We start from the raw sequence: 15287 nt of genomic DNA on the forward strand, positions 1-15287 counted from the left end.
ATGAGAAACATCCCCATAACATGATGCTGCCACCACCGTGCTTCACAGTAGGGATGGTGTTCTTTGGGCGATGCGCCGTGTTGGGTTTGCACCAAACATAACGCTTTGCATTTAGGCCAAAAAGTTCCATTTTTGTTTTGTCAGACCACCAGTGTTTTTTTTTTGCATACTTCAAAAGGGATTCAAGGTGGGCTTTCTTGAGTAAAGGCTTCCTTCTTGCCACCCTACCATACAGGCCAGATTTGTGGAGTGCTTGGGATATTGTTGTCACATGCACACTTTGACCAGCCTTGGCCATAAAAGCCTGTAGCTCTTGCAAAGTTGCCATTGGCCTCTTGGTAGCCTCTCTGATCTGTCTCCTTTTTGCTCGGTCATCCAGTTTGGAGGGACGGCTTGATCTAGGCAGGGTCTTGGTGGTGCCATACACCTTCCATTTCTTAATAATCATCTTGACCGTGCTCCAAGGGATATTCAAGGTCTTTGATATTTTTGTATACCCATCCCCTGATCTGTGCCTTTCAACAACTTTGTCCCGGAGTTCTTTTGAAAGCTCCTTGGTGCTCATGGTTGAGTCTTTGCTTTGAAATGCACTACCCAGCAGAGGGAACCTACAGGAACTGCTTAATTTATTCTGAAATCATGTGAATCACTACAATTTAACACAGGTGGAGGTCACTTGGTGTGTGATTTTGAAGGCGATTGGTTACACCTGAGCTAATTTAGGATTGCTATTAGGGGGGTGGACACTTATCCAACCAAGCTATTTCAGTTTTTATTTTTAATTAATTTTCTACAATTTTCTAGAATATCTTTTTCACTTGTAAGTTGTGGGGTAGGATGTGCAGATAAATGAAAAAAAAAAAACTATTTTAATGCATTTTAATTCCAGGCTATAAGGCAACAAAAGGTGGAAATTTTGAAAGGGGGTGTAGACTTTCTATAGGCACTGTATATGTGTGTATATATATATATATATATATATATATATATATATATATATATATATATATATATATATATATATATATATGCAGCTTTAGTCACACGTTTACAAACCCCAATGGAAATTTATAATTTCTAGAAATTTCTCGAAAACAAAGAATTATAGGGAAAATCTTTTGTAGCAAAACCACACATCGAAATCTACTTCAGAATGATTAAAGAGGAATAAAATCAAGGTTCTGGAATGGCCTGTTCAAAGTTCCGATCTAAATCTTTGCTGTGAGTTGAAGAAGGCTATGCACAAGAGAAGTCCTTGGAATTTGAATGAACTGGAACAATTTTGTGTTGAAGAATGCTCAAAGATCACTAAAGAATCATGCCAAAAGCTCATTGACAAATATCCTAATCGTTTAAAAGAGGTTATTATTGCTAAAGGTGCCTCAACTAGCTATTAATTTCATTTTCCTTGTCAGGGTATGAATACTTTTGAATTAGCATTTTTTGAGTTTTGCAAAAAAAAAAAAATTGCAGAAATAAATAAATTGTAGACATCTATTTCTTGTAACTTTTTTTTTCCTCATCCACAAAAGCAAAACTTTTCCTACAAAAGATTTTTCCTAAAATTCTTTGGTATTGAGAAATATACTGGTATATATGAATCAGCAAGGTAAGTGTACAGTATAAAGGGCACTTCATATATCTCACCAGATCCACGTTTATTCTTAAAAGGAAACAAACATATAGACCCTCCTATAATCAAAAGACCCAAAACTACCAGAGCCAAAATAAAAATGAAACTAACTGCAAAGATCCACTGTATGCAATGTCCTTATCACAAGTGTGTTGCCTGCAAGTCCTCTAAACGGGTCTCCTTTCTGATGAGTTTGGATGAGTTTGAACTCAATGGTGCTTGCTAATGGAACAGCCCTAGCTACACAGCTAGTTAATGCACACTTCTTAATGTGTGCATCGCAGAACGAATACATAGGAAGATGTGAGGTGTCCCTATTACAAGGTGTGCATTGATTGGGTTTCCTAAAGGACAGCTTAAAGTTAGTAACTGAAAGCACACCCTTTGTACAGTTAGGGTTCAGTACTGCAGTGGGGTCCCAGCTGTGTATTCAGTAGCACTGTTTAACAGAAGGCATGTTTACATTAGCAGGACTTGCAGGTCGAGATTGCATGTCTTAAATGAAAGCAGAAAAGCTCTGGGTGGGGTGGATGCTGATGATTGCTTCATTCCAAACATACATACACTGTAAACATTTTAGTGTGATTCCTATTAGTTGCATTAGAAACACATCATCTTAGTTACAAAGCGACGTTTCGAATCCTATGGGGGTGGCAGCGTTTTCAGAATTTTCTTTGGCAATAGTGGTTTTCATTAGGCCAATAAAAGTGAGGAATTAGCACAGGAGTGCCTCTTTTTTTTTTAGGCAAGTCACGTCCCTGGAAGAGTAGTTTAACTAATGCTGAGATGTGCAAATCCCATAAGTTTGACATCATCTGGAATTTCAGAGACTTCAACTCCAGAGGCCTATGGATACAAGAGAAAAAAACAAAAAGGTGCTTAGTACTGATTTTGTTGTAATTTTTTTATTTTTATTTCGAGTGCCCAATTATTTTACCCCAGATTTTCTCCCCAATTTAAATGCTCAATTATTTTTCACCTCACAATTCCCCACACAGCTGAGGAGAACTGAAGGTTCAGTGGGAGTCCTCCGATCCCACGACCAAGCCAGGAACTCGAGAGCGGATGTCAGAGAGCTACCGCCCTCTGGAGGACAAAGGCCAGCCCTGCAGGTGTCCGCCTGAGCTCACTCGGCAGCTCCTAACCCACAGGAGTGGCAGAGCCAATGTGACACTCTCTCTTACTCTAACTGCACATCACACGGCCGTGCCTTTACCAGGGGAGACTCTAAGGGACCCCTGCACTCCCCTGAATGTATTACTCACCCTGCACACCACACAGCCATGCCTTTTCCAGGGGAGCCACTCGGGGAACCCTTTGTACTGATTTGACACGGAACATTTGTGCTTCTACAGGCACACAAAAACAGATACACTAACACTACCCCAGGAACAGTGAAGACCAAAATAAATAATGTACTCCAGCAGTGCATGAGTCACAAGATTTGGTTTGCTCTTCAAAACAAAACACCAAAAATGAAGAAACCTACACAGTGTATGAGCCCTCTTAATGGGATGTTTATTTCTCCAGTCAGTCTTGGGGTTGAAGGAACACGTGTCCGTTTTGTCCACTTACCAGTTTAAAAGTGACTGATCGGGTTGTCTGTGGGTCATCAACAATTTTCTGCAAATTAGCAGCAACTGAAATGAAAGAGAATGTTAGCTTGATCCAATATTCACTAAAATGACTACAGGTCTTCAAATGATCAATGCTTAATTTGAATTGTTTTCATTCAAGTTAAACAAACTATAACGGTTACCAAACTTGCCCCAACAACATTATTCTGTAGGGTGTTGTCTGAAGACACCACCCTAAAGCTGAGGGAACACACAGCCACTTTGTGGCTTGGAACTTGGTTTCAGGAGACTAGGTTTCAGGCCACTGCATGGCCCACCGGGGGAGACTTGGGGTTTGATGAAACAATGTTGTCTCAAACTAGGTCTCCTGGAACCAGGTTTCAAGCCACCGTTCCTGAAGACGTGGCTCTGTGTTCCCTCAGCTTAAGACCTTACAGCATGAGTGTGCAATCGGGGATAATCTGAAGAAGAAATGTAATTCTTTTGTAATACATTACATTCAAGAATAAGGGAAGCACAGACAAATAGCAGTCAATAAACCCTTTTTATCAGAAACACCTAATAATCTCTGAATACCCAAGTGCGGTAAAGAACACCCCTGTACCCCTCAAACACAATAGCTCAGAGCCACTCAGCTTCTCCTGAGCTTCTGCTCTGTCAGCCTGTATTTCTACATTGAACAACAAACTGTTGATTTGCAAAACATTAAGTAAGCAATACGGTTTGGTAATTCAAGCCCCACGATGTACAGCTAGTGACGCAGAGCTGCTGCTGTGATATCTTTGTCCAGGTACACATTGTGCATCGACTGAGTTCACCCACCTATTACTACATCTCTTCCATCAACCAGCCCGGCAGAAACCAGCTCTTGGGAAACTCCATCAGCGGTATCTGAAGAGAATCACAATCATTTTCATTATTATTTATTGTTCTTATTACTTTGTAATTTTGACTAGTCTTGCGATTGCATTCTTCTTTCTGTTTGAAGCGACATGTAAAGCGCTTTGAATGCCACGGTGGCATGACAGGCACTTTATAAAATGAACTGAATTGAAGTTACCTCTCCCAGGCATGAATTCAAATCGAATGTCATTCAGCTCCTTCTTTAAATTCCTGTAAGAGATGAAAGAGAAACAAGTGAGTTCAGTACTGCTCTGCTTAGAGAGGAGACACATTGCCAGTGAGAGAGACAGGTGAGAGTGCTGCTCTGTGATGAGGTGCACTGCCAGTGAGAGAGACAGGTGAGAGTGCTGCTCTGTGATGAGGTGCACTGCCAAGGAGAGAGACAGGTGAGAGTGCTGCTCTGTGATGAGGTGCACTGCCAGTGAGAGAGACAGGTGAGAGTGCTGCTCTGTGATGAGGTGAGGTGCCCTGCCAATCAGCTTGTAGCAGTAAGACTTACAGAGTCCCTCCAGACACCAGTGCTATTTTGCTTCATAAAGTTGCAATGATTATTGAATGAAACGTGCTGAATAATGTTACATTAACATATTGAATTACATACAGGAAATACTGTATTACTATTATGGTGTCTGGTAGATGTTTGCGATATCATTTTGCAGTTTCTTTGAGTCAATACACTTATGTTATATTATGGTCCGAAACAAAATGTGCTATTGCTGCCCTCTGGTGGTAAACCAAAGTATAACCTGTCAAACCGTGACATTCCATCTAGATCAGTGGTGGCCAATACACCAAACACTGCGCTGTACGGGAAATGTAATGCAAGCCCATTTGAAACTTACCTTAACCTCAATACCAGACTGATGGGTGACTGCGTAGCATCGTATGCTGGAGCAGCAGAGGGAGCAGCAGGGGGCACCTGTGAAGGGAAAAGACTTGATGAAAAAAGCCATCGAGGAAAGCAGCTTTATTTGTTTCTATAACCAGCGCTCCAAAACAGTTTTGGGTCATTGAGTAATTTACTCTCCAATTCAGACACTATGTGAGTGAAATGCACACCCCCTTGCAGTCATGAGTGCTTTCAATACGGTACATACTTCAATGCTAACTTACAGGCTATGCATGAACTACAGCCTTGCATTTCATTTGCTTTATTAACACAAGCACCATGGCTGAGAAGCAACTCCACACAGAAACAGAATGCTGCAGCTGGAATATACTTAACAAAAGGCCTGCATGCACGTACTAGATATTTATAAAGAAACAATAATACTGTATTCCCTATCGCTTGCCTTGCTATAGCAATATGAAGCATCCTGACTCTCTAAACACAGAAAGCTATATTTATTATATAGATTTACCTTCCAAAAATTCGGTTGACAGATATGTAAATTGGTAGCTTAGGTTGAGGGGGCTAAGATGACGCCGAGAAATCCAGAATCCAAAATGTAGAATCCAGACGCGTATTCACCAATCAACCACAAACACGCATTGCAAGTGAGTGGATTAAACCATACGCTTTAAAAAAAACAAACAAAAAAACACCGTCTTGAAAACCTGGACTTACTGGTCATGTGTTTGTGGCAATTCCCAGGTCGGCTACAATGAGCTATCCCAGCATTCCTATGATCCATTCTCTAGCTCCCGCATGCAGTACATTCACAACTGACCACTGGGACGCCGGGAACCAGCGAAGTACAAGAAGCTTGATACCATGTGGGCGCAAGCTGTGCTGCAGAATTGCTGTGCGTGTTCTTTATGCATTCCATTTAAATATCATGCATGGTTAAAGAAAAGGGCTTGTAACCAGGAGGTCCCCGGTTCAAATCCCGGCTCACTCACTGAGTGACCCAGAGCAAGTCACTTAACCTCCTGCATAGTTCACACACCCTAGTCTCTGTAAGTCGCCTTGGATAAAGGTGTCTGCTAAATAAACAAATAATAATAATTCATATTGTTTCAATGCGTAAAATACCCAGTACACATCTTATCTGGAGCGCTGCATAACCGTGTACCTTCAGCTGGGCTTCATTAACTGCAAGTTTAAGCAGTAATAAGACATGATTTGGAAACCTTGGCGGTGGTCTCTTTTTTACTTTTAACTTTTAAAATCTTGCTTGCTTGCTTGTTTGTTTTTTACTGCCTAATACAAGACATGCCTTTTTATTTCTCCAATCGAACTGCTCCTTGCTGGGTTACTCTTCCTCCACAGCCCGCCTCTCATTGTCACCACTTACGGGAGCACGTGGATTGTCAGGGTTACGGGAGTACGTGGATTGTCAGGGTTACGGGAGCACGTGGATTGTCAGGGTTACGGGAGCACGTGGATTGTCAGGGTTACGGGAGCACGTGGATTGTCAGGGTTACGGGAGCACATGGATTGTCAGGGTTACGGGAGCACGTGGATTGTCAGGGTTACGGGAGCACGTGGATTGTCAGGGTTACGGGAGCACGTGGATTGCCAGGGTTACGGGAGCATGTGGATTGTCAGGGTTACGGGAGTACGTGGATTGTCAGGGTTACGGGAGCACATGGATTGTCAGGGTTACGGGAGCACGTGGATTGTCAGGGTTACGGGAGCACGTGGATTGTCAGGGTTACGGGAGCACGTGGATTGTCAGGGTTACGGGAGTACGTGGATTGTCAGGATTAAAGGAGCACATGGATTGTCAGGGTTACGGGAGCACATGGATTGCCAGGGTTACAGGAGCACATGGACTCGCTTCCAATTCAACTCCATGTTAGCGAAGTTACCTGTTGTATCACATCCCTTCTTACAACTAAACTGACTTGTGTAAAGGTCTGGGGTCTTATGCAGCAATAAACATCTTTAAGCAGCGTCTTGCTGAGCAGTTTGGCAGCATACTCATTAAAGCCCACCTTTAGCATTCAGACCCTCCACACAATGGAAAGATTCTTTTTGACTAACAGTCTCTATGCAGTACGGTAGGTCTATTTTTAGCTTGACATTCCTAGATTTTAGGTAATAAAACGACAAAGTGTTGATGTGTCCTGGGTGCCCTCACGCAGCCACCTGGCAGCCGCAGTGAGCTAAACGAACAGGAAACTGTACCTGAGGAGCAGCTGCCTGGCCTGGTATGGGGGCTGCAGCCTGGGCAGCGGGTGGAGCGTTGGCTGGGAGGGCCTGTATAGCGGCCTGGACTGAAGGCTGAGGTAGTTGTGCTGGCCCTTGCCCTGAAGGCTGAAGATGACTACTTGTAGGCTCTGTTGGTGGAAAGTCCTAGAAACAAACAAACAAACAAAAAAATGATGCAAGGAGACGCATGCCATTTTACTGGATATTGGTCTACAAACCATCTGTACTAGGAAACAGTCAAATTCAGACATTTTTTTAGGAAGAACAATACAGCAACTGTAACATCTTATACAAAGAAATACAGTATGTTTAATGTAAATTATTTTTCAGACTCACCACTGAGTTTTGTGAACCCTCTTTCACTCTGGGTGACTGAAAAATAGGAAGAAAAAGAAAAAAAGTGTTATTATTCCATCTGAAACTCTGCTGTGGTGGTTTACAGAGAAGTAAATTAGTGTTGAACTGTACAGGGTTCCTACAGGCTTGGATTAGTGTTGAACTGTACAGGGTTCCTACAGGCTTGGATTAGTGTTGAACTGCACAGGGTTCCTACAGGCTTGGATTAGTGTTGAACTGCACAGGGTTCCTACAGGCTTGGATTAGTGTTGAACTGCACAGGGTTCCTACAGCTAGAGAGGCTTGGATTAGTGTTGAACTGCACAGGGTTCCTACAGCTAGAGAGGCTTGGATTAGTGTTGAACTGCACAGGGTTCCTACAGGCTTGGATTAGTGTTGAACTGCACAGGGTTCCTACAGGCTTGGATTAGTGTTGAACTGCACAGGGTTCCTACAGGCTTGGATTAGTGTTGAACTGCACAGGATTCCTACAGGCTTGGATTAGTGTTGAACTGCACAGGGTTCCTACAGCTAGAGAAGCTTGGTTCCAATAATGTTAAAACAATGCACAAGAGATTGTGTGTTCTTCCTTTACAAGGTGTGTTTCTAATATACATATCTCAGTCAAGAAAATAATCCAAAAGGTAGGTCAGTATCAAATGCATGACGTGAATTCAACATGTGTGTCATAAATGCCCTGTACAATTCTAGCCAATGTGGGTGAGCTGTTCACTAGCCTGTTATGGGGGCTGCAGCCTGGGCTGAGGGTGAAGCATTGACTGGGTTGGGTTGGGCATGTAGAGGACTGGGCTGCATGGCTGGGAATATTTGCCTTCCGCAGACGATAGAAACACATTTAGTAAAACTGGTCTGAGATGCCAGCAAAGATGGCTGTTGTATACAGTGTTACTCAATGTCTAAGAAATGTTCTGTGTAAACATTACAGTCCCAAGCCCCTCAGCATGAGCCCCCTGGCCTGAGAGCCTGTTAAACCACAGAGGATGTAAGGGGACAGAGATCCAAAGGAATGGACTTGGTATTTGTTCTGCAGATGAGGGCAAGTCATCTTCATCTGTTCAAGTAAGGGGATGTCTGTAAGGAGTGCTTGTGCCTAATGCAGCGCTACAATCATCTCACAGTCAATGACTATAAAAGGGTAAAGGAAAGAGGAGACACTTCATTGAAGCTTATTTTAAACTGGAGATGCTGAAAGGTAATGCCAGCTGTTATAAAGAATCATTAGCCTAATTCATCAACCTGTATGGGACATTTACAGGGCTTTCACAGTACAGTGCGTTTCAACGTAAAACAGAACATTAAGTATGTGCGCTATATGTGCGCTTGTATCTTTGCTAAAGTGCGTTCATTGATCAACCACGTTTGTAACTTTTGCAGAATTAATATCCTGAACATTTTAAAGATTTAAAAGAGCTACAGGGCTTGGACAAATAATTGGAAACAATGCTGTTATGCAGCACAAACTTGGGACTGTATTACCGGGGTGGCTGACCCTGGTCCTGGAGAGCCGCAGGGTCTTCTGGTTTACACTCCACCTAAGTTCAACGCAGACTTTTTTTCCAGGTCTTTAGCCACTGATGATTTAAAGAGACCTGCAAGACTGTGGCTCTCCAGGACCAGGGTTGCCCCCCTGTATTACATGACCGATTCATTTGTTCTGCACATGGCACTTCCAGCATCACCTAGTCTTCTGTAACACAGTAGCATCCCAGGGATGCAGATCATTTTCAGGTGTTTCTCAAAAAGGATGACCATGTGCATTTCTGGGAGAAGAGATTTTGCTGCAGATTTCCAGCCCTTCCCTGAAGAATCTGATTACTGAACAGTATTAGCAATAACTGAATAATGGTCTTGGATCCGAGTCTATAAAACTGTGATCACCTTGCAGACTTCTGAAGCCGAGTCACTGCTGCCCTGGCTGCACCCTGAGGAAACACAAAGCCACTGTGTGGCTTAGAACTTGATTTCAGGAGGCTAGGTTTCAGGCCACTGCATGGCACACCAGGGGAGACGTGGGATTTGATACAGTAAAGATGTCTCAAACTAGGTTTCAAGCCACTATTCTTGTGACGTGGCTTAGTGTTCCCTCAGCTTTATGGCAGATGTTTCACATTGTTTGTCCAACCCTGTACTGTATAGCACCTTGTTTAAAACAATACACTGAAGTCATATTTACAGCTGCATGCCTGGCAACCACATACTGACATAGACATGGTACACTATGTGAGCCAATTCTACTTGAAACAGTGGAGCACGTTCCATGGGACTGTTGAACAATGCGGGTTATGCATATTCATTTCCTGTTGGGCATCATTTGTAGTGAAAAGTGATGTTAAGGACTTATAAATAGCAGCAGATGCCCAGGTTACATTCTCCTGAATTACTTGCTAGGCTCAGACAGGCAGTTAGTGAATCCCTGGCAGTAGAGTGCATACACAAATACACAATGATAGTAAATACAGATGGCTTCCAGGAACGCCCCCGCTCAACACTTTAAATGGGTTTATGCTTCAGGGAGCGAGTGAGCTTTCATCACAAGCTGGTTTGGTTTTCACTGTACTTCACACAGACAGGTTTGTATTTAGTAACAGAATCATACTTGAAGTGGTGGCTACTCTTCAGCTAGCATAATGAAACCAGTGTCCTCACACTGGGGAAAGCTAAGCAAGTGAACAGCATCGCTCGTTTTGTGCTGTAGAACATTCACCGAAATTAAAATTTACACATTACTATGAAACAACTGAATGAAAAAAAGAAATGTTTTTAATAATAAATAATATTAAGCATATACTGTAAGCATACATGTCTATGAGTTAAGTGGTAAGCTCCAAAATGGTAATCTACATTTGTTTTTTTACTGTGCAGTACGGTAGCTTTTTTCCAGTTTTCCTAACCTTGAGATTCCAGTTTAACCTCAGCTTTTATGAATGGAAACTTATGTTATGCATAATAATGTTATTTAGTAATGAAAAACACAATATTCTATTTAGCAGTATAGATACTGTGTAGATGTCAAATGGTGACATAAATGTGTCTCTTGTAGACTTATCCTGGGGTCCTGTAAATGTAACGAATATAAAACAGGACAGTCTCTTTTTGTTGCTGGAGGGATGAAGTTAAACATCTGGTCCTTGTACGTTCTTTGGAAAAGCTCATTTCTAACAATCCTCCGAGTCACACCATTCCAGTACAATAGTGACCCTCCTAATCTAAACAACAAGGTGCGGAGATGAAACATCTGCTCAGCTACTTCAAACTCCATTTATTTTCCTTTTTAAGAGAGATTGAAATGTTCATTAACCCCTTGCCCAGATACCCCCTTCTGGCTGCACCCCCCTTTGCCCGTTCCTTGTTAAGGGAATGCCATCTGTATTTGTAAAACACAACGACCCTTCGTGGAGGCTGCTCGAGGGGCAGTGAAAACCGGACTTGGCGCTTAGTGCCGCTTACTGCCTTTGCCTGCTGGTCCTTTAAAAGAAGGGGGGGGGGGGGTTAGATACAAGACTTTAAAACAATCTGTAGCAGAGAGCATTTGCTCAATAACATTTCACAAAATATGAATCCATATTTGGTACAGTTTCTACTGCATTTCTTTTTCTCTTTTGTTTTGTTGGTGTATGATCATTTGGAAGTCATGGTAAAGTCTGTGAGCTTCCCCGGAGAGTTACCCCTTGTTAAAGAGTAAATATCTTTATAATTAATGACCTCTGTATAATACAAGAGTCCAGCACTCCGACGACTTCTCCAGCACTGAAATTTAAATCATCTGTCCCAATATTCGCTTTTGAGTTATATTCACTGCAGATTGGGGACTGCTAATTGCAGCCCAGTCTCATTAATGAGAGACCTCATCTACTGGAGGGAGTCATTTACTGTACAATCCACATAGCCCAGTCTCATTAATGAGAGACCTCATCTACTGGAGGGAGTCATTTACTGTACAATCCACATAGCCCAGTCTCATTCATGAGAGACCTCATCTACTGGAGGGAGTCATTTACTGTACAATCCACATAGCCCAGTCTCATTCATGAGAGACCTCATCTACTGGAGGGAGTCATTTACTGTACAATCCACATAGCCCAGTCTCATTCATGAGAGACCTCATCTACTGGAGGGAGTCATTTACTGTACAATCCACATAGCCCAGTCTCATTCATGAGAGACCTCATCTACTGGAGGGAGTCATTTACTGTACAATCCACATAGCCCAGTCTCATTAATGAGAGACCTCATCTACTGGAGGGAGTCATTTACTGTACAATCCACATAGCCCAGTCTCATTCATGAGAGACCTCATCTACTGGAGGGAGTCAGTTACTGTACAATCCACATAGCCCAGTCTCATTAATGAGAGACCTCATCTACTGGAGGGAGTCATTTACTGTACAATCCACATAGCCCAGTCTCATTAATGAGAGACCTCATCTACTGGAGGGAGTCATTTACTGTACAATCCACATAGCCCAGTCTCATTAATGAGAGACCTCATCTACTGGAGGGAGTCATTTACTGTACAATCCACATAGCCCAGTCTCATTAATGAGAGACCTCATCTACTGGAGGGAGTCATTTACTGTACAATCCACATAGCCCAGTCTCATTTACTGTACAATCCACATAGCCCAGTCTCATTAATGAGAGACCTCATCTACTGGAGGGAGTCATTTACTGTACAATCCACATAGCCCAGTCTCATTCATGAGAGACCTCATCTACTGGAGGGAGTCAGTTACTGTACAATCCACATAGCCCAGTCTCATTAATGAGAGACCTCATCTACTGGAGGGAGTCATTTACTGTACAATCCACATAGCCCAGTCTCATTAATGAGAGACCTCATCTACTGGAGGGAGTCATTTACTGTACAATCCACATAGCCCAGTCTCATTAATGAGAGACCTCATCTACTGGAGGGAGTCATTTACTGTACAATCCACATAGCCCAGTCTCAATAATGAGAGACCTCATCTACTGGAGGGAGTCATTTACTGTACAATCCACATAGCCCAGTCTCATTTACTGTACAATCCACATAGCCCAGTCTCATTAATGAGAGACCTCATCTACTGGAGGGAGTCATTTACTGTACAATCCACATAGCCCAGTCTCATTTACTGTACAATCCACATAGCCCAGTCTCATTAATGAGAGACCTCATCTACTGGAGGGAGTCATTTACTGTACAATCCACATAGCCCAGTCTCATTTACTGTACAATCCACATAGCCCAGTCTCATTCATGAGAGACCTCATCTACTGGAGGGAGTCATTTACTGTACAATCCACATAGCCCAGTCTCATTAATGAGAGACCTCATCTACTGGAGGGAGTCAGTTACTGTACAATCCACATAGCCCAGTCTCATTCATGAGAGACCTCATCTACTGGAGGGAGTCATTTACTGTACAATCCACATAGCCCAGTCTCATTAATGAGAGACCTCATCTACTGGAGGGAGTTATTTACTGTACAATCCACATAGCCCAGTCTCATTCATGAGAGACCTCATCTACTGGAGGGAGTCATTTACTGTACAATCCACATAGCCCAGTCTCATTAATGAGAGACCTCATCTACTGGAGGGAGTCATTTACTGTACAATCCCCATAGCCCAGTCTCATTAATGAGAGACCTCATCTACTGGAGGGAGTCATTTACTGTACAATCCACATAGCCCAGTCTCATTAATGAGAGACCTCATCTACTGGAGGGAGTCATTTACTGTACAATCCACATAGCCCAGTCTCATTAATGAGAGACCTCATCTACTGGAGGGAGTCATTTACTGTACAATCCACATAGCCCAGTCTCATTAATGAGAGACCTCATCTACTGGAGGGAGTCATTTACTGTACAATCCACATAGCCCAGTCTCATTAATGAGAGACCTCATCTACTGGAGGGAGTCATTTACTGTACAATCCACATAGCCCAGTCTCATTAATGAGAGACCTCATCTACTGGAGGGAGTCATTTACTGTACAATCCACATAGCCCAGTCTCATTCATGAGAGACCTCATCTACTGGAGGGAGTCATTTACTGTACAATCCACATAGCCCAGTCTCATTAATGAGAGACCTCATCTACTGGAGGGAGTCATTTACTGTACAATCCACATAGCCCAGTCTCATTCATGAGAGACCTCATCTACTGGAGGGAGTCATTTACTGTACAATCCACATAGCCCAGTCTCATTCATGAGAGACCTCATCTACTGGAGGGAGTCATTTACTGTACAATCCACATAGCCCAGTCTCATTAATGAGAGACCTCATCTACTGGAGGGAGTCATTTACTGTACAATCCACATAGCCCAGTCTCATTTACTGTACAATCCACATATCCCAGTCTCATTAATGAGAGACCTCATCTACTGGAGGGAGTCATTTACTGTACAATCCACATAGCCCAGTCTCATTTACTGTACAATCCACATAGCCCAGTCTCATTCATGAGAGACCTCATCTACTGGAGGGAGTCATTTACTGTACAATCCACATAGCCCAGTCTCATTTACTGTACAATCCACATAGCCCAGTCTCATTAATGAGAGACCTCATCTACTGGAGGGAGTCAGTTACTGTACAATCCACATAGCCCAGTCTCATTCATGAGAGACCTCATCTACTGGAGGGAGTCATTTACTGTACAATCCACATAGCCCAGTCTCATTAATGAGAGACCTCATCTACTGGAGGGAGTCATTTACTGTACAATCCACATAGCCCAGTCTCATTAATGAGAGACCTCATCTACTGGAGGGAGTCATTTACTGTACAATCCACATAGCCCAGTCTCATTCATGAGAGACCTCATCTACTGGAGGGAGTCATTTACTGTACAATCCACATAGCCCAGTCTCATTCATGAGAGACCTCATCTACTGGAGGGAGTCATTTACTGTACAATCCACATAGCCCAGTCTCATTAATGAGAGACCTCATCTACTGGAGGGAGTCATTTACTGTACAATCCACATAGCCCAGTCTCATTCATGAGAGACCTCATCTACTGGAGGGAGTCATTTACTGTACAATCCACATAGCCCAGTCTCATTCATGAGAGACCTCATCTACTGGAGGGAGTCATTTACTGTACAATCCACATAGCCCAGTCTCATTAATGAGAGACCTCATCTACTGGAGGGAGTCATTTACTGTACAATCCACATAGCCCAGTCTCATTCATGAGAGACCTCATCTACTGGAGGGAGTCATTTACTGTACAATCCACATAGCCCAGTCTCATTCATGAGAGACCTCATCTACTGGAGGGAGTCAGTTACTGTACAATCCACATAGCCCAGTCTCATTAATGAGAGACCTCATCTACTGGAGGGAGTCATTTACTGTACAATCCACATAGCCCAGTCTCATTCATGAGAGACCTCATCTACTGGAGGGAGTCATTTACTGTACAATCCACATAGCCCAGTCTCATTCATGAGAGACCTCATCTACTGGAGGGAGTCATTTACTGTACAATCCACATAGCCCAGTCTCATTCATGAGAGACCTCATCTACTGGAGGGAGTCATTTACTGTACAATCCACATAGCCCAGTCTCATTCATGAGAGACCTCATCTACTGGAGGGAGTCATTTACTGTACAATCCACATAGCCCAGTCTCATTCATGAGAGACCTCATCTACTGGAGGGAGTCATTTACTGTACAATCCACATAGCCCAGTCTCATTAATGAGAGACCTCATCTACTG

The 15287-nt window shown here is 42.9% G+C and overlaps 1 protein-coding gene across 2 annotated transcripts in view; it reads right to left on the bottom strand.

Annotated features, from left to right (window-relative positions):
• Nucleotides 1–1637: 1637 nt before the first annotated feature.
• LOC117400393 (serine/threonine-protein kinase OSR1-like) overlaps nucleotides 1638–15287 on the bottom strand; it is an 81305-nt gene continuing 67655 nt past the window's right edge. Inside the window, exons 12-18 of one of the 2 annotated variants that reach the window (XM_059023378.1) lie at nucleotides 7547–7582; nucleotides 7187–7354; nucleotides 4956–5032; nucleotides 4271–4323; nucleotides 4033–4101; nucleotides 3123–3273; nucleotides 1638–2479 (exon numbers count right to left, since the gene is read on the bottom strand). In XM_059023378.1, coding sequence (XP_058879361.1) covers nucleotides 3164–3273; nucleotides 4033–4101; nucleotides 4271–4323; nucleotides 4956–5032; nucleotides 7187–7354; nucleotides 7547–7582 — 513 coding nt within the window. In that variant the 3' untranslated portion in view covers nucleotides 1638–2479; nucleotides 3123–3163. The remainder of the gene's footprint in view (nucleotides 2480–3122; nucleotides 3274–4032; nucleotides 4102–4270; nucleotides 4324–4955; nucleotides 5033–7186; nucleotides 7355–7546; nucleotides 7583–15287) is intronic. The other variant, XM_034913461.2, reaches the window with a different exon arrangement.

Source organism: Acipenser ruthenus, chromosome 4 (genome assembly GCF_902713425.1).
Source record: "Acipenser ruthenus chromosome 4, fAciRut3.2 maternal haplotype, whole genome shotgun sequence".
Taxonomy (NCBI): domain Eukaryota; kingdom Metazoa; phylum Chordata; class Actinopteri; order Acipenseriformes; family Acipenseridae; genus Acipenser; species Acipenser ruthenus.